At 38.9% G+C, this 24,276-nt stretch overlaps 2 protein-coding genes across 3 annotated transcripts in view; both read right to left on the reverse strand.

The window, feature by feature from the left end:
* rnf217 (ring finger protein 217) overlaps nt 1–326 on the reverse strand; it is a 14,646-nt gene extending 14,320 nt beyond the window's left edge. The window contains exon 1 of the mRNA XM_061052252.1: nt 1–326. Within this exon, the coding sequence (XP_060908235.1) occupies nt 1–263 (263 nt within the window). The 5' untranslated portion in view covers nt 264–326.
* Nucleotides 327–2,472: 2,146 nt separating this feature from the next.
* Nucleotides 2,473–24,276, reverse strand: part of nkain2 (sodium/potassium transporting ATPase interacting 2) — an 85,773-nt gene continuing 63,969 nt past the window's right edge. Inside the window, exons 5-7 of one of the 2 annotated variants that reach the window (XM_061052253.1) lie at nt 16,841–16,901; nt 11,518–11,599; nt 2,473–6,525 (exon numbers count right to left, since the gene is read on the reverse strand). In XM_061052253.1, the coding sequence (XP_060908236.1) occupies nt 6,516–6,525; nt 11,518–11,599; nt 16,841–16,901 (153 nt within the window). In that variant the 3' untranslated portion in view covers nt 2,473–6,515. Of the gene's footprint in view, nt 6,526–11,513; nt 11,600–16,840; nt 16,902–24,276 lie in introns of those variants that run through there. The other variant, XM_061052254.1, reaches the window with a different exon arrangement.

Genomic DNA, 24,276 nt, shown 5'->3' on the forward strand with positions numbered 1-24,276 from the left:
GCATCCTTCCCCTCCTCGCCGCTGCTCTCCCCCGCTGCGTGCCCCTCACCTCCGCCCAGCGACACTCGGGAGTTTGACCTGGTGACACGGCGGCTCAAATCTCTGACCGGCCGCTCAACTTTGCCGTCAGTGAAGGAAGTTTCCGTCGGCAGGTTGCGGGACAATTTCACCTTCCCGTCCTCGAAGCCGCCGATGAAACTCGGCATTGTCCTGGCGTTAGGTGTCAGGTCGTCATCATCCATCCCCGATATGGTTCTCCCCATTTAGTGAAGGGGTCCTCGCCCGAACGGACCTCCTTTGCCTGACCCGTCCGCTTTGTACTTCTCCTATCCAACTCCTACTACCAAAACAAAACAAAGCAGGACGGAGGCTCGGTGCTTCCGGGTGTTGTCGTCAGCGTGAAGGAGAGCAGTGATAGGCCGAGGAGAAGCCTAGAGGAGTGCAGCACTGACAGATGGGCAGCAGAAGCCAGACAGCATATGGCAGTAGATAGAAAATGATAGCAAAGAAGGTTTTAACACCACGATAGTGCCCTTGTCTGGTTACCAAACAACGGGCGAATAGGGCATTTTTTAACGGGATTTCTTGGTAGCATTGAAATGATTTGTATTATGGTTTATCACCTGGTCTTAAGGTCCGTCTTGAGAATAGCCCCCGTGTCAAATCTCATCAAGACCCCCTTAAAAAAATCATCTATTTTCTAAGCCTCTTGATGGCAAATAAACTGCATTGTTGTTGTTTTTATAATAAGCAATTGTTTTCAACATGTATATGAATGAGCCATGTCCAAGGCTTTTAAACCATGCAAAGTTATTAAAAATTAAAGGGGCCTCTTTAAGGGGTCCGCTTTGCTCAGGAGCAAGGACAGAACTAGGTTATAATACAATGCAAATTCAGTTAACCGAAAAAGGTTAGTGCAGGCAATACTCATTTATTTTTTTAAAGGTAATTTTACCTGGAGCTTTTAGCCACATCTAAATGAACATGCAGTCGACTGTCCTCAGTCGACTTAAACTGAACTCACCCATGAAGTGATTGTGCCAACTGAGCAGACATTATCTGTTCAAGATAACCTCGAGATGCTGATAAAAGTAGAAGGATTTCAAAGAAAAAATATTTTCCATTTCACCACAACAATTCAAACAAGCACACCCACGCATGCACACAACTTTTTAGCACAAGGTTGTTCACATCTCATTGATATAATGTTTTTCATTTTTACCAAAGTTTTTTTTTGTCAATAGTCCATTTTCGTTGCAGAAAAATTGTCTCATCACATAAGAAAAGTAGCAGGTGAGACACATTTGTTAGCAATGGCTCTGGTCCATCAACGGTCCCAGAGATTAAATAACCATTATAGCAGAACAGCCAGTCTATATTGAATATTTAGTAAAATGTGCTATAAATTGTTTCAAGCCCATGTGTTCTTCATTGTGCTATTTGTTCCAAATATTATGTTATAACTGTTGTCACAAAATGAATGTATAATGACTTTAAGTTCCCTCCAGTGGCCTTTATAGTCGTCAGATTGCCACTTCAATTACTATTGGTTGTAGTTATGTAGTAAAAGCAGGCTATTTAAAAAAAAAAAAGATTTTAGTTTTATTACTTTTTACTGCATCACACATAATTCTTGAATGGTGTTCATAAAATAGTGCCTTTAACTGAAAAGCATGTCACTTGGCCAGTGAGAATAACACTTTAACTCATCAGAATGAAAGTAATTTAGGCAGACACATTTTAAGTGATGTGCTGCTGGCAAAACATCCAAATTAAACGTAACTAGCGTGGATGTAAAATGGGTTGTTACCTCTGTAACAATTGTTCTTTGATGCCACAGGGCACAAGCCACACAATGATTAGTTTGCTTGTCCCGGCTGTGCCCAATAGGTTTTAGTGGAGAATGCCAACAATGTTAAAAAGCCTCTACCAGCATGAGTGTAAGCTTATTGCACGTAGAAAGAAAAGCCATCAAACACTTTCTGAAGTGTGCTGTTGTACATTAAACGTTAAAAAGTGGAGATGCTCTGCAGGCTACAAATAAAAATTGTTAGTATTTAAGCATTTACTTCATCTTAAACTCAGCCTTGTGCATTCACATTTTGGTATATAAAGGAACAACAATGTTTCCTGGCCATGATCGGTGATGTGTGAAGTGAACTAAAATAAAAAGTCATGAGGGATTTCAACTTTGCCCTGAGCAGTCTTTGAAGATCCAGTTTAGTTTGAGCATATTTCAGTTAATGTAGGAATTGCATTTTCTTCTGAACTGAAACATTTTACAACACTTAAGTTAGAACCCCCCCCCCCCCCCCCCCCCCCCCAAGAAAAAACCCCAAAAGACATAACCCAGCCTGTGAATAGCCTATATTTCGTCATTCACATGATATATGTAGCAAGTGTATTTTTTTGTGGCCATAAAAAGTACAGAAAGTGATGTCTGAATGGTGTCAGAGACAAGTGGACACAGGATAGACTCTTCCTTCTCCAATAAGGTCAACTTTATTCCCAACCTTCTACTTTATGTACAGTCAGTCAAGTGTGCAAAAACCATCATAAAAAGAGAAGGGCTTAATCAAACATATATGATTCCAGTCACAGAGAACATCAACCAATCAAGCCAGAGCCACAGAGAGTTTTGATAACTGTTTTCATGGGCAGTTGGCGACATGTTTCTGTTCTGAAAATGTTACACGATTATGCTCCTCCAGCAGAACTTCCTTGAATTTATTTTAATTTGATTTAGTTTTAAATCTTATTGAACAACAATGAAAGGAAAGGAAAATTGATAAGCATTGGATAATCTGTAAACAGCTGCTTGTGAAGTAGCTGATCTGTGGAGTAGCTCAAGGCTTTGTCCTTGGTCCTATACATTTCTTTTGTGTGATGGGTTTTCATATTAATCTCATTGTACATCGTTGACCGTTCTAAAAGACCTTGAAAAGAACTGTGTGCACTGTGAATGCAAACATGTATTTAGTATCTTATTAGTATCATATTTTGGAATAACTATAACTTTATACTCTTGCCACAACTGTAAAGCCTCGGAGATGCTTTGTTAAATTTAAGGAGTTAATTCTAATTTTACTATAGATTCTGAACTCAACAATGTCTTGACTGAAGGTTTGCCACTACTATACATAATAATGGCTTGACCTCAGCTAACTGCCTATGTTTAACTGTCTATGTACAGATTTGCATTCTTAGAACTTCAGACAAAATCTCTATTTACTGTTCTAAAGTCTAAATGTGTTCAAGCAACTGTGAAGATAAGGACATAACTATGTACATTCTGTCTTAATTATTACTTAAAATAGATTTTATCACTGCGTTTATTGCTGTTTGTTAAATAAATATGAGTTCACCTTCAATTCCCCTCAGTTTATTATTCTGTTGAATTGTGGCTTTGCAGGTTCTGAGTTGAGTGTTGTTCGGTTCACCATGACAGAAGTACAATGTACTGCAGTACAAAGTCTAAAACCCACTCACACACACAAACACAAATACTTGCATACACCAGGCTCACATTATATCTCTGAAATTCCTACAGATTTTTTGAGTAATTCTTAATTTTTTTGTACCTTCCAGATTGGTGTTCAGGTTGCTATTGGTTTAACCCTGTCAGATAATTGAATATACTGACTCCACTAGAGGCAAATAAATAAACAATCCATTTCAAATTGTTTTATTTGTGTGAGACATGATCCACTATCTGTTTTCCATTAGGTCTTACAAAGAATATGTTTTTTTTTTGTTAACTGCATGGTTCCTCATTAAAATGTTTGGACTTTATCTCATCATTGCAATTATTTGAAACTAATATGTGGTGTAGGTTGATAATTTCAATTAATAGTGTAAACTTGGTTATTTGCTAAAGTAAAACTGAAATCACCTTCTTGACACATGATAGAATTAAAGACTATAGTGCAACTAGTTCTCTGTCCTCCCACTCTCCTCTAACTCTCTCATGTCAAATACACTGTACAATTAGAAGAATTAAAACATAGTAGTCCCACTTGTACACAACATCATACATTAGTAGTCAACTAGAAAAACAGTAAACACGACCACATGTGATTAAAAAACGTCTAGAAGTTCAAAGTTACATTTCATCGTTTTACATGTAGTAGCGTATTTTATCTCCTTTACTCGGCAGACATTTCAGACTGTTATGTATAGAAAAATCACAAAGTTCACATTTAGGACTCTTCCAAGAGAGCTGAGGAGCATTCAACAAACCAAACAGTTCCCGTTTTAAGTAGCTAGTTAGTCACACGCGGCATGAGATTAAATACGCAACAGTTTGGAAACACCTCATGCAAACACACAGAACATTGTTTCTGTACTTCAGAGCCGCGGGGCAGCGACTCTGAACGTAACCCAAAGAGTTTTGTTGAGAGTTGCTGATAGGGGAGGAGGGTGGACTTTGGGATCAGCTTGCAGAGGGGAATAGTCCATCCTTATGTAAAGAGAAGCCGGGGTTTCAAACCAGAAATGTCCCTTGGTTGACTGAGAAGGCCTCAATAGTTTGGTCCAGGGATTGCAACTCAAATGCAACATGTTTAAACACAATTCCAGAAGAAATTTTAAAAAAGAAGCTTTTTCCGAGCAAATTAAAAAGAAAACTTGTTTGATGCCTGGAATGCAAAAGACTTTTTTTTGTGGTAAAATCTTTTCTTTTTTTCTTACATGGGAACCCAACAAAAGTAAACCTGTGGTAATCATCACTTTTGGTCTTAGTCTGTGGTTCTACATATGTCCATGTGGTGTTTTAGTTGGCACTTTCAACATTAAAATTCAGGTAGCTGCTGAGTCTCTGGCATCTCTTGGTTAAAAACTTGTCGATGATATTCTGGTACAGTCAACTGCATCTGACAGATACCTTCATTACTGAAGATTCCACCTCTGTCATTTCAAATCTTCCTCTTTCACCATCTTTTTCCATCATTCAAAACAATAAATAATTAATCAAATAATTTAACCTAGATGTTTCTGACTTGACGAAGACCGCCATTTGTCATCTTTTTTTATCAATTTTCTTACAACAAATGCCAATTCACGACAAAGACTCAGGCCACTTTGACTTTGATTGTCATTTCTGTGTAGGCTGAGTTTTTTTTCCACTTTTTGTAACCTGCTGAAGACTTTAAAGTATTTCTGTTATTAGGAAGAGGTGGATGCTTCAGATTGAGCTGTTAGGGCATTTGATCTGACCTTCAGCTGTTTATTTATAAATCAGAAAAAGGGGAGATGGGCGAGTGACAGCAGAAGCGTCAGAAGGTCAGAGGAGGATAGAAACTCTTTACTGATTTCAACCCCCTCTTCTGTTGCTGCTTCCTTTTCATATTCTGTCTTTATAAACCTCTTCTGGCCTGTCTTGGGTGGAAGACAATATATTAAGACAGTAAAAGACCAAAAGAAACATCTGGAACAACTGCTTGCTCTTTAGTAATACGGCAGAAAACACCCCATGGCCTTTGGGATGCTGCGGCTAAGATGTCTGCCTCTCTGTCTCCATTCAGTCTCTCTGTCTGGCAGACTGACTTTCTATTGTAAACATTAAAATTCACATTAGAAGTAAAAAAGTTAAATGAGCATGTTTGTGTATATGTGTGTGCATGCGTGTGTGAATACCCAAATGCATCATCATAATGCCTTTGTTAGTGAATGTGTCTGTTTCCTGTATACATGCACATATGACATGAATGTATATCAATCTACACATTGCGCTGTTATTTCACATTCAGTGTTTTGGATGAAAAAAAACAGAGTCAAATGTGTGGCTTCAGTCCATCCCATGACTTCTGTCGCCCCTCAGAAGATCCCAAATACACACACAAAAAGTCCTAGTACAAAGATGTCTGACATTCCTTTATCGGTAGTCTTGTTAGTAGATGCTGGGTCAGTTAAGTTGGAAGTCTGATGTCTATTCTTCAGGCACAAGGAGCAGAAGCTCTAGTGTGAACACTAGGAAGTGTCTCTGGGGTCTTTTTAAAGCTCTTTGGTCAGGCATAGCTGCACCCGGGAGCTGTTAGATACCACAACACTTAGAGACAGCAACTAAAGTCTGCAGTAAAACAGAACTAAGGTTCCATGTTAGCTTCTCTTCAACAGCAAGTCTCTCTCTCTTGAAGAAAAAAAAAAACATTGTAATTACTCGTGGCCTCCTTACATTCCTTTGGTTTGTTATCAAACGCAGATACGCAAACAGCACAAGAGGAAGCAAGCAATTGGCTCCTGATTGTGTCCCTCGGAGACAAAAGAAAATGCAGCTGTTGGCTGAGTCAACAATGTCCTGTAGTTACCATTTTTAACCACACGAGGCCAGTGTTTCTTCATGAACAAACTTGACTCCATTCAAAACAGCAGACTGGTATACCAAGTACAAGGGGGATTATCAGTTGAAATGTCTTCAGTATCCTTTTTACTCGTCGATCTTCGTTGTTGGAGTAATAGAGGCATGATGTAAAGCAGTGGTGATGGGTAAGGCAGCGCTCCTGGTGTAGCTCCTGTGTTTATTTTGACCTGCAGGAAGAGAACAGAAGAGGAGAGAAAATGACTAAATCCCTTCTATTGCTTTTGTATAGATTTTAAGGTTATGGAGATGTGAAGCTCTTAAACTGCAAATGTTACAATATGAATAGAAAGCATCTTCAGTAGCAGTAATGTGTCAGTACAACCACATTAAAGTCTGAAACGTTTAAAGCTAATGAAGAAGAGCAAAGGTTTATAATGAAATGCATAGTGGTCATTTCAACAGTAATATCCATGATGAAGTATTTCCTCTGGCGAACAAACTCAACTACATAATTATGCTCGATGAGGGCATCAGAAACACTGTGTTTTGTAGAATATAATAACACTCAAGAGGCAGCTTAGCACCTGCATGGGCTTACTTTCCCCTGTAAAATTAAGACTTTTGCTGACTTTCAGTGTTAATGACTGTACTTTTTAAAAAAAAGATCATGTAACCCTCGAAAAAAACAAGAAAAACTCCAAGGCATTCTGTTTTAAACAATTGAAATGCTTATTTTCATAGCATGGTAATCCCTATCCAAAGAGCACCTCAAACCTTTTTTTTTGTAGTCTGGATAGTCTCAACTCATAAGCAAAAACAAACTATTGCTCAATTTGACTGACTCTGTTTTCCTGCTACAGCATCATTTTGTCTTGAATTCACCTGAGGCTTAAAGTGGCTAATTCTCCCTAATGTTGACTTATGATAATACATGGAAGCAGTGCTTAGTTATTTTTTGCTGAATAATGGACATTACTGAGTTAGTCCCCTGGCTGAATCTCCACACTCACAGACTCATCGACTTTGAGGCGGTTTCCTGGTAAGTGTGAGTGCTTAGTGCTGTCCCATGGTGAAAGCCTGGGGACAAAGTGCGAGAGGGCTCTGATGCTAACTTCTCAATGGTAAATTACACCCTTTCTGGAAGTCCCACAGATATCTTCAGACATTCATGTGGAACTTAGTTCATTGCAAACTTGGTAATGTGAAAGACGTGATCGTCCAGCCTCCCACTTCATATAGATAAATGTTTGTATATTGAAGCAGTATTCTATAAAGTTTTTGGGGAAAAAATGAATAATTGTTATCGAAGCATGGACGTGATGGGAAATAGCAAAGCAATTACATTGTCAATATGTAGCCTAGTTGACTCTTTTTTTGGTTATTTATAGCATGTTTGAATAATTGCTTGGGTTTTCAGTAAAATATTTACAAGTATTAATATTTATGTTGTTTATGACTTATGATGAATGTGAAAAACTCTAGTGAAAGAAATGCAAATACATGCTAGAGGTGTAATTGATTGTTATTATATAATAGTGTGTTTGTTTCCGGGCAACATGATGTCAAAAAAGTGAGTGCCATTACTTGTTTTTTTCCCCATCTCAAACCTGAATCACACACTACCCACCTGAGGTCATTAAAGTCCATGAAGTGCTTAACTTTTAGGGTGGAAATGGGAATCGGGACTATCCTCTGCTGGTGCTAACTTTACAATAGCTCAGCATTTTAGCTAATGTTAACGAGATGTAGTTAAAAAAAAAGAATGTTTCATTTAATCATAAAATGCTCTGTTGCAATATTTGACATACTCTTGGGTTTTTGCTATTACAGCCCTCCATCGTCTGTTATTACCAGGAGCTGATGTTGGCTACTTTCAGCTAATGTTAAAAAAAAGTGGTTTTATAACAGCTTAGCATTTCAACTAGTTTGCAAGGGGAACTATTTTCAGGTGTGGTGGTTTATTGTTTCGCATTCTCCTTGTAGCTGCTGTAGGCCATTGTTCAGAATATGTTTTATTTTTACTTTTAAAGGGAACTCTTTGCAAAGCTCTAAATTACCTTCATTGATACACCGACATCCTGGATTCTCTATCAACATTTAACAGCTTCTTAAACAAGAGCTTACTGCAGAATTAAAGCATCATTTGAGGGAACAATGACAAAAGACATGTCCCGTGAAAACATCATATTTTGGCTCTGCTACATGTTTTGGGGGATTCATTAAATGCATAAGGACAAACAGATGCTTTGTGAGGGCAACATTTAGTTGACCCCAAGGTGGGCTTTTTTCTAGAACAATTCTTTAAGAGGTAAATGTTGTGAAGCTGTATCTTTGTGGACGAGTATTGGTGTGTCTTGTGAGGAACAGAGAGATAGCCATTGTGATGGTACTGCTCATGCTTTTTTATTGGTCCCTCTGGCCAGAGCCAATAAACACCAAAGTGAAGGGACAACAGCTGGGGAACAATGATAGCATATTGATGATGTTTGTGTGTGCGTGCGTGTGTGCGTGTGTGTGTGCGTGTGTGTGTGTGTGCGCGTGCGCGTGCGTGTGTATGGATATTTGTGTGCATAGTATGCAACATTTACAAGTGTGTGCTGATTGATGTGCGTGTCAACTTTATGTGTGGTCATGCTGCAGCTAATGTGTGAGTGTGTGTTTGTTTTTGTAGCCATTATCTTGGGGGTCGATGATTTATGATCTGTGTTATGACTTCCACAGGGGACATATAAAACTACAGAGTAGCCCTTTATTGCCTCTCTTCTTTGTTTAGGTCTGAGTTTAATCCATCACTCTGGGTTTATTTTTCCTCCAATTCTGCTCTTTCTACTTTCTCCTCTGCTCTATAGTCTCTCTCGCCCATTTTGATCTCAACCCCTCCTTTATAAGCTCTCCCTCTCTGTCCATCTGTATCTCTCTCTAATTTGCCCCGGCTCTTTTCTCTAATAAAAACAAGTTATCGATCACCTGTCTGCTGCACATCAGTAGAATCACCATTTTTCTGGATTGTTGTTTGTTACGGCGGTGTAGCTTTCCCTGTAATGCTTGGTGCTTTCCACAATGCCAACTGAGACAGCGAGATTGATGCGGAGCTGTCTGAGCCTGGACGCAGCCTCACTTTGTGTTATCCTATTGGCTCAACAGTCTAAGAATAGCTGAAGGGCCCAATGAAACTGGTTGTAGTCTCAAGAAACACACGATTAAAGTAGAATATATCCTGCAAATAAATAAATAAATACAAAACAGGCAAGAAGGAGGGTGTCTTTTTTCAGTCAATGTGGTTTAAATAGCGAATTACAAAACACAGCTTTTGCAAGAATGACACCAAGGATACAACAGCTTTTTCACGCTTGTATTTGCCACTTGTGAGGGAAGTGATAAAAGCACTACAAGCTTGATAACAGATAAGACCTTGGGCTGAAGAATGTAAGCTCTTATGCTGAAACAGCAACAACGTGCTTAACTCTTCCTCACCGCAGAACTCAAGATATCAAACACAGAAGATAGTTATCCTCTGAACACAATATTCTGTTGATCATGGAGTTGAGTATAAGCTAGTGTGACCTATCAGGCCCGACGGTGTGGGTCCTCATTCACCAATATCTTCCTAAGTTTTTTTTGTAAATTTCTTCTTAAGACAATTCTTAATAAAAGTCTTGGCAGATTTATGAAGCTGTTCTTAAACTGCTGAATTGTTCGTACCTGGGTTCTTAAACTGATGTACAGTATGCCATGTCTTCGGAAGCAGGAAGCTTTTGCATGGTTTTCTAATAGCAAATGGGCATGTAATGGCATGTCAACACTGTAAGGTAATTATTGTTATGAATGTTTACCAGACCAACCAATCCAACTTTGAGTATTTCAATGTGGCATGTTTATGATTTGTCAAATCGAAAAGGACAAAATAAAATACTTTCAGTAATCCTACATTCTGAGATGAAGCGGGAGGATTTGGTGGGGCAGTCGGAGCATTTAGTTGGGGGCATTTCCCCACCCTGCCCCCGCCTAGAGCCGGCCCGACTGGAACTACTTTTTTGTTGTCTCTAGGGGTTGGACAAAAAAATCAATATGCCAACATATTGTTGTTCCGAATTGCATGATGAATTATTACAGTTTCTCATTTACAGTCTTCAGGACTCCACGGTGGTGAAAAAATGAATTAGCGAAATGTGAGAGGAAATTCATTGGCCCAAAAAGAAGTTTACAACAGGATTAAGGAAGAGCAATAGGACAGCGAGAATATGTCAGGGCAGTGGTGAACAGAAGTTAAGGGATGGGCCAGCCACTTTTGCATCCAAAAGACGTTAAGGAAAAAGCTATTCCAGCTCTTTATGCTGTGACAAGAGGGAAGGTGGAGGATGTACTCGAGTCTGCAGAGAGAGCTGTACTCACCTGTGATAGGTGGACTTCCCCTTCGTGACATCTGCTGCTCATTATGTTGACAAGTGGGAAATACATATCTACGCGCTACAAACTAGGGTGATGCACAGGACTCACATTAGTGGCAGGAGTTTTTAGGCAATAGAAGCTGAGTGGAAAGGACCCGGTGTTCTCCTGAGTTGTGCTACTTTGTTGAAAAATGCTGCCGTAATCAATTGCAGAGGCTATCAATATTTCCTGTCAAATAAGACTCCCAGCACACAATCACTTTATATTACACCATTTCTCAATCCATTTGCAACGCAAGGAAAGGGGGAAGCATATCTACTCAAAACCTAGGAAATCATTTTTTTTAATCTTTTACAACACTAAATTGCAGTGAATAAATACATTAAGTCCTGGACAAGGGGCATTTTATATTCTTCACTTTATCATATATTGTGATGTATCATTAAATGATTGTCTTACAATACATCGATTACCGCAGAATCACTGTTTCTTGTTATCATGCTTGTATTGGGCCATGTATCCAGGGGCGTGTCCAGGTTTTTCTACTGGGGTGGCCCAACTGGGGCACTGACTTATGCATAGTTTAGGATTTTTAGGGTGGCACCTGGGGTGGCCAATCAGATTTCAAGGGGGGGGGGGGGCAATGCCACCCCTGGATACCCTTCTAGACACGCCCCTGCATGTATAAGTATCGTATTTTGACGTATGATATCATACTGCATCGTATTGTACTGGGAGGTCCTGTTTAAGTCATACATTGTTGTGTAATACATAGATGAGTTTTACGATTAAAACTGTATACTTATTATTACAAGACGACTAATACTTACATGTACATGGGCTGTAGTTGAAGATGAGATGTCTTCTGAGGCCCCTGGTAACCATACGAGTCAAACCCTCCTATAAAATCAACTGCACAAAAAGAAAAAAAAAAACACCAATTAGTAATAGTGAACACTTTTGTAATTATCAGCTGGTAGCCTCCCACCACATATGATTCATTAGATTAGGCCTCCTACACCTACAGCGGTCTCAACAGTACATGTTGTACCATAACCAGCGCCTCTATTGTCCTGCTGTCTTAGAGCTACTCAGTGTTGGAGGCACATAACAGCTATGAGGAGAAATTTGGCCGCAACTGTGTGAAAACCCTGTAATGCAATTTTAGGAGGAAGACTAGGAGTTATGCAGCGCTATATATTTATGCCTTGAGAATACTCTTAACTCCTAAATTATCTATCTCCACATATTCCCGCGCAGAGGAGCTGCCAGCAGGTGGTTTCTTTCCTCAGACCGAGGCAGAGAGCCTGGACATCTGAAGAGAAGAAGCAATGATATTTTCTTCACTTTGATGTTGTAGCGCTCATAAAAGGGTACTTCCTCGCCTTGATCAGCAGCACACTTCCTTATTTATTTAGTGAGATTTCATACATCAAGTACAATGTGGAATTTGGCTGTCACTGCAGAGATGAAAGTAGCTATAAGTGAACCTCAAGTCTGCAAGAAGCAGGGATGTACGTCCAAACACAGTCAGGCAATTATGTTTACTTCCATGGCTTTGATTACACTGATTACTTTGATCTTACGTGCTTTCTTAAAAATACCATAAATTGCAAACATGCATATGAAAGGAGCTGTTCTGTATTCACATATTTAGAAGACGAGAAGTTGGTGTAGTGGATTTCATACTGCAACTCTTAGTTTCCAGGAATAGCTTGTGAAATTTGGGGAAAAACAATACACATAATTTGTTTTCTGACTAAGAGATAGATGAAAGTCTCAGTAAAAATGTATCTGTACAAATGTAAATACAGCAAGGAAATAGTCATCCTAGTTTAGCACAATTACTTAGGGCACAAGTATCTTGTGGTTATTTCCAGTTGCATTAGGCCTGAAGAAAGGATTAACAGCTGATCTCTCTCAATCTCTCTCATATATGTCTTAGTTTGTCCAAAGTCCAAACGTAAAAAACACTATTTGTAATTTTACAGGGATTTGAATAATCTACTAATTTTAACTAATTTGAATGGATTAAACAAAATATAACACAAAGATTAGATTTAAAGAATATATATATTTCACAGATTTCTACAAAAAAATCAAAAAGCCACATATGAAAGTATTAATTTGTACTCTATATGAAGTTAAATAATTGGCACACGATTAGAGTTATAAAAAGATACATTTGTAGTTAAGTTAGGATTTCCTTACACTAAGCGTAATGCTAAGCTAATTAGCTGCTGTCATATACAGATATGATAAGTGTCTTCTCTTTCAGCTCTTTGCTTTAAGGAAAATAAGCTTTCTAAACTAAATGGTGCAGTGTCCTCTTAAAGAATGCATGAGTTCATTCTGGGTTTCAAAGAATATTGAGACCAAAGAAACATTTTATTTCTGTAAAAATGAAACCCGGGATGATTCTGCTCTGTTTTTATAACTGTGCTCATTCCAGTGACTGGTTCAAGGTATCTGCACTCACATGCCTTTCCTTTTTAGAGATCTAGAAATTCATTGCAAGTCACCAAATCTTAGCTTTTCAGTTTTTACACTTCACCCATAATCCTCTTAATGCATTCATGTGAATTTTTGATTCCACCCCACACCAGGACCACAGATGATCTTCTTTGTCTACGAGCGATTTTTTTTCTTTGCCATGACTGCTGCAGCACTGTGATGCTTTATGATCATCTGGCTCATTATGGCTGTTGAGTCAGACAATGCAGAGAAAATCCCCTGTGCTTGATGTATTTCTCCTTTGTGCGGGTTCTTTTGTGGAACAATGGCACCGGTGTGAACAGTATGGCTTTCCTGCTGATTCATGCTGCAGTCAAATAGTCTCAGCAGAGCGTCTGCCATGCTCGACCCTTTGAACACGAGAGGAAATGGAGCCTCTAACCTTGTCAGTGTGCTGCCTATCAAGCTGTGGCGGCCCAATTTAAAAATTCACATGTTATTCATGAGGCTCAGGTTTTTTCCAGTGGGCGTGTAAGACCATCTCAACGAACTGAAGCCGGAAAACCAACAGATTAACGTTGGAAAAAATACTCAAATCATTAAACCATAAGTGTGTTACTATGTTATTTTTCAGTTGTGAATGCTCAATAGGAGCAAACTCTTTAATGTAAAATGGTTATTCATGTGTGTATATTTGCATGTTTGTCATGTTCGTATTTGTGATAATAATCTTTCTGACACATCTGAGTCGCTGTGAGACAGATAATACTGACACTAATGATTCATCTCCCACTCACAGACACAAGCACATACACACAAACACACATTGTACACATGCACAGAATAATTATCAGAGTAATTAGCTTTCTCAGCAACTCAAAATCTTCATCGGTCCTTAGTGAGTATTAGCTTCTCCACCCGAGGCACATTTCCCAACAAAGCTCCCTGATTATTGTTTAGTCTCCCACACTGCTTCATCCACAGTCGCAGGAGCGAGTGTTCAGCGGCACGGGGATAACAATGAAGGCCCCCAAAATAATTCTGGAGGAAATCATCTTTCTGTCACATTGAAGTGATGTATGTGACATAACGCCGCCACTGCGTTCTTATTCGTTAGGCCTTAATAGTGGCCTGCAACCTCAATTTGGATGCTGATTTCCTCTGATGGCATTCGCCCCCTTGAGAAGGAGTGTGAAAATCACTCATGCTGCTAACACCATTACGGCTCATTTGTGAGCAGTTTGCATGTTTTACCTCAAGTCTGTGTTTGTTTCCAAAGAAAATGTAGGTGAGCTGGGAGGTGTAAATTACCCGTAGGTGTGAAAGTGAGAACGAATGTTTGTGTCTGTATTTGTTAGCTGTCACCTGCTCAATGCGTGCTATGATCCGCCTTACAAACCCTTTGAACAGCAAAAACCACTCACTAATGAGATGATTTTATAGTTTGTTGACAAGGCATGGTGGTCAAATTTGTCTGAATAACTGTGTTGAATAAGTATTGAATATGATGGCATTGAATATGTTTGTATGAAGAAGAAGAAAAAAAGAGTTTAACCCCCCCTATAAAAATCTAATGTGCCTCACCAGGACTATGAGGATGTAGTTTGAACAGATCTGATTGACAGTGGTCAGGATATTACCTCACAGCTGTCAATATGTTTTGATTAAAGGCAAGGTAGGTTTTTATTTCTTTTTTTAACTAGCATGATTTTGAAAGTAGCATTTCCTCAGACCATCTACACCTACCCCCTCCCCTCTCTGTGCTCCCTCAAAAGCCCTCACTTACATACACGTGGGCCTTTGCTCATTCAGCGGTAAGTAAACACCAAACTTTATCATAACACATGAAAAAAAAAAAAAAGTTTAGTATTTTAAAAATGGCCAACGACAAACTCACATTATAAACTCTGTCAGCAGTGACGTGACACGTAAGGGGTAGAGAACGAGCAGGGAGACAGAGTGGCGTGATTGGTTCATCAGATTGGTGCCTCATGGCAGACATTGCTTTAGGTTTTTATGACCGATACAGATGACCGGTTGTCTTTGTTCCTTTTTCAGAGCAAATGAAGTATTCGTTTCTGTCAGGACCTAGAGACAATCTAAAATCTTCAAAAGTGTAAAAGTGGAGAAAATGACCAACCCTGTATTTAAACTCTGACTGGTGCACAGGAATGTGGTACATTGTGACATCATGATTTCCAAACTGAACAAAGTTCATTTAAAATCAACCAAAAAAAAAGCATGAAAAAAACAAAGAAAAGAATCATAGTTAACTTAAGTTGCTCTAACTTTGACCTGAATCAGAAAAAAGGTGTTTAGTGCACGACATTATCAGTCATGTAAAGAAGTCCGGGTTTTCAGACGACTTTAACAACACAATTGATAAAGGTTATTTCTAGTTTCTGCCTGTGACTCTAGTAGTAAATTAATAATATGATTAAAAATAACATATTTTAAGCAGGCTTTTACTTGTCCTTAAGCACAATAACTCTCACATGGATAGTTTATTCCTGTTCCTTTATTGTAAGAAATTGTTTTTGTCTTCCCTTTTTTTCTGGGTGAAAATAAAGCAGGATTGTGCAGCATCGAGAGCCAGGGGCCAAAATATTGCAGTTAACAAAAGTAATAACTGTTGGACATTAATAATTTAGACATGGAACAAGTGTAATTGTAGGTTTCCTGTCAGTGCAAAGCTTATTAAAGAGATGCAGTGTTAATAAATCCTAATAAAGAAATAAAGAAGGCGGGAAATAGAAGAAGTTGTCTTTTCCCAGCGCTTACAACTATTTCCACCGATGCAGCATGCATTTATTTCCTGTCAACATTTATGTGTGAGCAAACAGCGTCCTCATTTCCGTGTTGAATGAGACATGCTTGGGTATTGATCCTCCCGCAGAACGGCTGCTGCTACTTAAATTGAATATCTAAACTGATGGCCTCAGGTAAAAGGGCTCATTCACGTTAATGCTCACAGCCACACGCTGCACTTAAGAATACAACCAGAACAGATTAAATGTGAGGATGTGCCTCATTTTCCTGGTCTTTAACCCTTATAACACATACACTCTATTCTGAATTAAAAAACACTGGGTGGTTGTTTACCTCCCAGTTTATATCTATGTACTAATAAAAGATAGAATAAAGAAAAAAAAAATGCTCTCACTGATTTCTTTCCCTATGACTGTTCTTCATGGTGGTTAAAAGTTGCAAGTATGTAGGTGAGACTTTGAATGAAAAACAACTTTGATCTGGCATGAGTCTCCTCTTCTTCCTCCTCCACACTCCTCCTCATCTTTTTTTTCCTCTGAGTGCTACAGTAAATGAATGTGCTGCTGGCTGCAGGAGCTGGAGGCTACAAGTTTCACTTTGTGTTCTGTCTGTGGGTCAGTAAAGGCCCCTCAGTTCCACACAGGTTCATTTAACACAGCTGCTTTGTTACCAAGAGACTGAAACCAGAGGAGAAGCTGGGGAGGACGAAAGGAGGAGAGAATACAAGAAGTGTAGACTGAAGTCACAAGTTTGTTTCATGTCTGAACTCAGAAGCACTGCAATGTTTTATCTCGGATTACTTACTGATCAAAAGTCTCTATTTTACAATGTGGAATATGAAGCCATGGACTTTGGTATTTTACTTTGATATCCAACAGCAGCCAGTCAGCATGCATGTGTGCAAGTGCATGCGTGTAAATGTGTACTTACAGCTATCCTCTTCTTCTGAAATGAGCTTCACCACATAGCAGGCGTAGATAAACCCCATCAGCTAGACAGAGAGAGCAGAAACAGGAAGTGGATTATTCATCTGTGATAATAGATAGATAGATAAATAGATAGATAGATAGATAGATAGATAGATAGATAGGGCACAGACTTAAACAAACTGTAGGAACAGAGGGAAAACAGGTGGTGATGTAAGTGGAGCAGAACAGCGCCATGGTATTTTGCTCCAGAATAGAGCACTTGAGTCTCTCTCTCTCTCTCTCACACACACACACACACACACACACACACGACGAGTCGACAGTGTCTCAGTACACATCTTCAAACCTTACAACCATAAGAAAAATAATTATCAGAGTTGTGTCTCCATTACGATGCAGCAGGTTAACATTAGTGAGATTGTGATCACTGACATAGAATTTTCAGCTCCCTCTGTTGCTTTGGTTTCACAATCTCAAGGTAGATAGTTCCATATTTAACCTGAAATCGCCACCCACTGTGACTGCACAGAGATGCAACTCAGGTTTTTGTCCCTCGTGGTGGTCTCACCATTCACAATTCTGTAATTCTGCAGATTTATCCCCCCAGAAATGGACTAAGTCTTTCAGCGCTGTGACTCTTACTAATAAAGAAAGCAGAATTAAATGTGTGTGTGTGTGTGTGTGTGTGTGTGTGTGTGTGTGTGTGTGTGTGTGTGTGTTGATTAGACAGAGATAACAGTCCACACCAGTAGAACACCTTTGCTCTCTAATCTGCTCTCCCATTGGATGTCTGTTTCCAGGGCGACCTGCCAGAGGCAGCCTATAGAAGCAAAGATGCAGGAAGGTGTGGTCAATGTAAAGTCGGCTTTTTCGACCGGATTACTCCAGAACAAAAGATGACTACAGACAGATAAAGAGAGAAAGCTCCAGGTAGACAGTGTTGGAGGTGTGAATGTGTTTATCTGAGGTATTAAACTCCATATTACCTGAATAAAGAGGCTTTATTGATCAAATAAGACTCTAAAAAATGACATTGACCTGGTTTGTATTCTATTGACTTCATGGAAGCATGCCAGCACACACACATCCAAACACAAGGACGTAAACACACAGTGAGCTGCAAATGTGTACGACTACATTTAAGATTCAGAGTATATCTCAAGGTCCTGACCTCATTTAGTCTAAATAATGTTCAGCTCCCAAAGTGCCTCTTCCAGCCCTTCGTTTCTCGTACTTCCTCTCCCCGTTTACCTTCCTACTTCCTCTCTTCTCCTCTGTTTTTGTTTACTAAATGTTTCTCCTCTCTTTCTCCCCATTTCCATTGCCAGTATCAGCACAAGCATCAACGCTGATGTGAAAATCAATTTGGAGAACATAGAAGGGCTTTATTTTTTTAGAAATGCCCGGAAAAATTACCCCCAAGTCAAAGAAGCTAATAAAGTTCACTGGCTAAACGTCTCAGTTGTCACACGCATCGATAGCAGTTCAGCGGAAAACCTTTTTTTTTTTAGGATTAAGATGACCTAAAGCAACAGACTGCCTCTCCTCTGCGCTTCAGATGAATGTATTATTTTCTTAGTATTCACATAAAGGAGACTTTGAATCCAACAAAGTCAAAATGTTATTTAAGAGGTTTCTGAGAGTTTTCTGTCACATGCAGTCAAAGCTGAAGCTGTTCTGTCTTCCGCAGGCTCATTGCCAATGAAAATGACTTTTCAGTGCAGTTTTGTAAGAGCCAGCACCCCGTGATACAGAACGTTTGATCAGCTGTGACAGACCGCGTTTCTCTGCACATCAATATCCTGTTAATATTCTGGATACCCAAGTGTTCAGTTTTGGTGTTGCTGCATGTAAACATAATATCCTGTTTACAATAAATCTGATCATATCTTCTTAAGATGTGAAGAAACACAAATAAGATGGCAGAGTGCAGCAATATTAGCTGGCGGAGCTGTTACATGCATGCGTCTTATCTGGTTTCTTGTTTGAGTTCTGGGTCTGAGTGGGTTTGGTGCCTGCAGTTGTGTTTGGACAATCCTGTTAACTGTAAACAGCAGTGTCTGGCATTTATAGTGTTGCAGGGCTGAAAGGTTCTCAAAAAGCACATTTTGTATCTGAAGGACAAAATAGAAACTCTTGAAGCAGATACTGAGATGGACAGAAAATGACCCATCAACCATGCACATGTCTTTACCTGCAGCGCTGTACTCACAGTCTACTTGACGGTATCTATTAATATTTCATTTATTGCCCCATTATATTTAAACTCAAAAATAAAGTTCAGTAAAGTTGTATAAAAACAAAAACATATGCTCTGTTGTTGTTCATTACTGATCACTAGTATGTGCTGTTTAAATAGTTGTATAAAAGACATATCATGACTTGAAGTACTTTTGTTCTGTATATCAGCACAGCTGTGATCATCATATGATCGAATCACAGCTGTGCTGGTTTTCACTTTAATCTTTAACTTCATTTTACACTGAACTTCATTCACAACTCGGCTATTGAAGTGCCTTCACTTAATATCTTTCAACTTCGTTTTAATTGCCATTCTGGCCAGTAATTATTTTTCAAATGTCACTTCAATTTTTCAACAACTGCAAAAAAAAAATCTGCTCAGGATCAGTTATTTTCTTTAGAAAACTTATCTGTATGTAATTTCAAACTACTGTTAAGGGAGAATTCACCATTAATAACGGTGACTGATAACAGTTTTTAAGCCTCTCCCCTGTTTTTGTGAACTATCCTCCACTGTTTCGTAGCTTCTGTCTTTGATGAATTGTTTTAAATCTGTTTTTCTGACTGACACTGGTTCCTCTTTCTCATGTTGTCTATGGGTAAGGGTAACCTAGTTATCAAAGCAAAGCTGAGAGATGGTTGGTGCGATGAGTGGAAGTGGAAATTGGAAAAGCAGCACTTCAGCACGAACAGGATACTTGTCTTGATCAGCATGACAAGGTATAACTTGTACAACTTCAGCACTTAGGTGTGTGCCACATTCAGAGTACAAAACCATTTAGATGGTTTGGTTTTTTGTGCACACTTTTCAGGAGGAAAGTCTTTATCACGTCTTTTTAACATACATGGCAGAACATGCTTATTGCCATGGTAAACAATGAAGTCAGCTTTGCAACAGCGAATCAGAAAAACCTCCAGCATTATCTTATGTTTTTGCCTTTCTGCAACAGTTAGCATCTTTCCCCTCCAAAGCTTGAACACAATGTTCAGAACAAATGTTTGAAATAATAATTAGTTTAAAAAGGGCTTTCTACATTGCAGATACACCCTCTAGCTTTAAACTGTCTTCCCATGTTTTTGGTTTAACTAGTTAGCATGCTAAAATATGTAAAATGTAGTAGCAGGGAACACAAAGTACAACTGCCAAGTACATGTACAACAGCCGGTATTACTATTATTATTATTATTATTATTATTATTATTATTGTTATTATTATTGAGGGGGACATGCATCCATGGGACACAAATTCAAGACAATTCGACAATGAGTCATCAAGATATTTTGCTCAAACCACACATGTGATCCTTATAGTAGGTCCAGAAAAAAATGCAGGGGATCACCAAGGTCTTTTGGATTGCTCATATGGGGACACTAAATGGATGTACCAGTTTGTATGGTGATCTGCTTGAAAGTCCTTGAGATATTTCACTCTGGACAATGGTGGATTGACCAACCAAAACAGGCAGATATTTCTGCCCCTTGAGCCAAACAAAGATGGAGCAATTGCCCATAAAACATTTAACGGTGTTGTTGTTAGTTTTCACATTTAAGCGTTAACGATATAAACTGAAATGTCCTGTGTTTTACCAGAGTAATGAGGTAGCATGTTGTTTCACGATATTTGGTCATCTCTACATTTATTGTAGTAAACTCTCTATCATCAGTTTACAACTGAAAAAGAATCCCACAAAATTGTTGATCTACATTGGCCATGTTACAAGCACATGCAAGTAAACTGACACATTTCTCTCTTCCTCAATAACCAAATTCTCCCTCAGCAGAGACTCAGATAACACCTGAAAGTTTTGAAAGGATTCTAGGGAAGAATTAACTGAATGTCAAACAGCTGCTTAATAAGGAAGTGTTTATTCTTCTTAGCCCGAAACCAAAAGGAGAAGCATCAAGGGATGAGACCTTTGAGAAAAGCAAGGACAGACACTACAGGGAAATGATTTTTAATTCAGAATGAGGAACGTTCCAAGGACGAAGGTGAGGCCAAAACAAACAGAGTAAAGTGTGGACACTTCTTTAACCAAGGTTTCTTCTTCAATGTTTATTTAATTTGTACCAGCCTGCATGTTGGTATTCGACCACAGTTTCCAAGGATTGTCACATCACTTAGATCAATAATGATTTCTTTCCCATTTCCTGCATCTTTACACAACAACCAGCACATTAATGAGCATTCTTTATGGGTGAGTTGTTTGTCTGCCTGTGTGATAACATTGTTTGTGTTGGATGCATTACTCTACCACAAAATCTTTCATCCCAAATGAATCCATCACAGTTTTTATTGCACTGCAGATACATGTAGCTGTGATAAAGGTGTCACATTCATTGAATTCAATCTGTTATGTGTAAAAGATGGCTGCTTAAACTCACACTAAAATGTTACTTCAGTTTTATTCCCCATGAGATCAGTAAACTATTGTGATGGACATATTTTGTCAGCTGTTTAAAGCTGCATTGAAAAATCACTGCTATACTACAATCAATAATCATTCTCATCTAAATTTGTTGGGTGCCTGTGTAAAACAGCAAATAAACCACAGATTAAGTTAATGCAGTTTTAACCTCTCGCACACCCTCGAACAATGACATTTCCATTTGATTCCACAGCTTTTAAAAAGAAACAATTGAACACTGTCCGTTTACCCTTGCTTTAGGCTTTTTCCTCAATTGATTCAGGAAGTTCTTACCTGTCTGAGTCTGAAACAAACTAAATCTGGGAGGTTTAACTTATTCAACAAATATGGGATTAGTGCTTCGGGGCACAGCGGTTGCCTTGGTTGACTGACATTCAATTCTCTTGCATTGTTCTTCTCTTTCCTGATCTTTGAATAACAATTACTATGAAAACCAATCAGGTCACAATGCTGCTTTTCATGAATATAATAGTGCACGTATTGACACCATTGTCCATTGTTAACAACAACATTGTGACAATCAATTCAGTCAATGAAAGGAAAATAAAAACGACATCCCATATGTAAATGACTACACTCTGTCCCCAAAGATGAACATTAACTCATTTTCTATTTTATCCAGTCATTTTATACTGCCACCTCACTTATTATTATGGAGGTAATGAACCATAACATTGGGATTGTTTTATTAGCCCTGCCTGTTGCATGGCACTGGAGACAGCATGGAGTCCAACTTTGTGCTCTTGATCAAATATCTTGACTTCTATTGGACAAATGTTATGCCACTGGGGATAGTCATCAACGCCAACCGGATGAATCATAATCACTATAATAGGCCTGATACATAAGGATATAAAACTAGCACTCCCATTAGCTTCAGCCATACCTAGTGTTTAGTGCTACTTAGCATATGTTAACAGAAATGATAAACATTGTACTTGCTGAATAATTACCAAATTAGCAATATCAGTGTGTGCACAAAAGAGCCATTTAGACAGTCGTATCAGTCCATCTCACAACCAACTGAGCACCCAGCCAGACAGAAGCAGCCTCAGTTGAGGACCCTGACAGCTGAAAAGCCTCAGTTCCTGACATCTTGAATTTCAACTTTTTGTTCTGTCCATCAAAAAGTGTTGTGATTTCTATAAAGTATCAGCTTTCCAGCCAAGGAGTAAACATGTAGTCCAATAACCAGAACCCTAACCTCTCACTTAGTCAGCCAGTCGACCGGTTCAACGTATGCTATTAAGGACCCTGACGCTGTTTCCAGCAATTAGAGTGAAGCAGGCAGCCATCAGCCAGTGAACCAGTCAGACTGAGGAGTGTGGGCTCATGGAGCATGACAATGTTTCCACACACCAATTACAGCCAGACAGTGGTACAGCTGTGTGGTGGCTTGGCACTCAGCCACACTATAAGTACCACTATCGATTGACAGAGAGCGTGTGAGGAGAGAAAGTCATACTAAGCGAGGTAGGAAGATGCAGGCGCACTGAAACTCCCAAACTCTTTGTGTTGGGAGTAATGATGCATGCAGTCACATTGAAGAGTTGATTTGTTTATCCTTTGTAAGTCTGTATTCATATGTGTGTGTATGCTACCGGGAAAAAAAGAGCAACTGGGATGAAAAGTGACAGGCCTCCCTCATTCTAACTCTTTATTTCTCTCGGCTGCCTCTTCTGATTCTGCTAATTATCACAGTTTGACAGAGCAGGAGAGTAAGAAACAACAAGGGCGAGGGTGAAAGGCAGGAAGAGTGAACTGAGACAAGGAAAACAGTTTTCAAACAAAGAAGTAAGACTAAAAGAGCTAGAAAGACACACAAAAAAAAAACTGAGATAAAGAGAGAGTCTCTGAAGCAGCTTATCCAGACTATTCTATGTATGTGAGGTTATGAAGCGATCAAATTACTGGAGCCTTCATGCTTTTTTCTTTACAACAAATATCACAAAGTTGCACAATTATCCCCAATTCCCAAAGCTATTACAGTAGACAAAGACGTTGGCATGCTTGAAACACACTTTACAATACACTACACTTAATCTAATACTACTTGTAACGGCATGAAACACAAATTGATTAATTGCATTCATTTCAAAGGACAGTGTCAACAACATACACACATCAACAAAAAAAACACGGACAAATTGCACATCATTTAATAACTGCATATATATTTGTCTTTTTTCTCACAGAACACTGGCACACCCTCTAACTTTTTTTGATAAACATTTATTCAGGGGTTGACATTCCTGCAAGTTAAATTTGCCACTAGTTTTCGAAGATCACTGCCCGACCATTGTAGCCGCTGGCCCAGGAACGTTACTTTTGATTCGAAAAATAACAGTCACCAATTTACTCTTGAACTATTCTGATGCAAAAGTAAATTACAACTTTTATTTAATTAATTGAGCTCTAGTTATATCAAATATTTTGTATTTTTCTTATATCTATGTGCTCATGTTTATTCACCATGCTGGTAACTGTAAGAGTCTACTTAATCTGATATTAATCTGAGGCTGTGATAGAGCTGGAATCTCTCCTTCTTTCTTCTCTGTGAGAAACTCTTCATCCTTAGATCTTTACTTTAGGAGCTCTCTTAAGGGCTAAGATGCTTTGTGAATAACCTTTAATCTTTACCAGGATCTAGTCTTTAACTTTAAGGGGAAATGTAGCTGCAGCGTGTTCCAGCTCCTCCAGCTGTCTGCCACTGTGGCTGAAACTTTTCTCCGCTCTGTTTTCGTCACGCCCTGCTGTCACTCTCGACTC

This window comes from Labrus mixtus, chromosome 12 (assembly GCF_963584025.1).
Source record: "Labrus mixtus chromosome 12, fLabMix1.1, whole genome shotgun sequence".
Classification (NCBI taxonomy): Eukaryota; Metazoa; Chordata; class Actinopteri; order Labriformes; family Labridae; genus Labrus; species Labrus mixtus.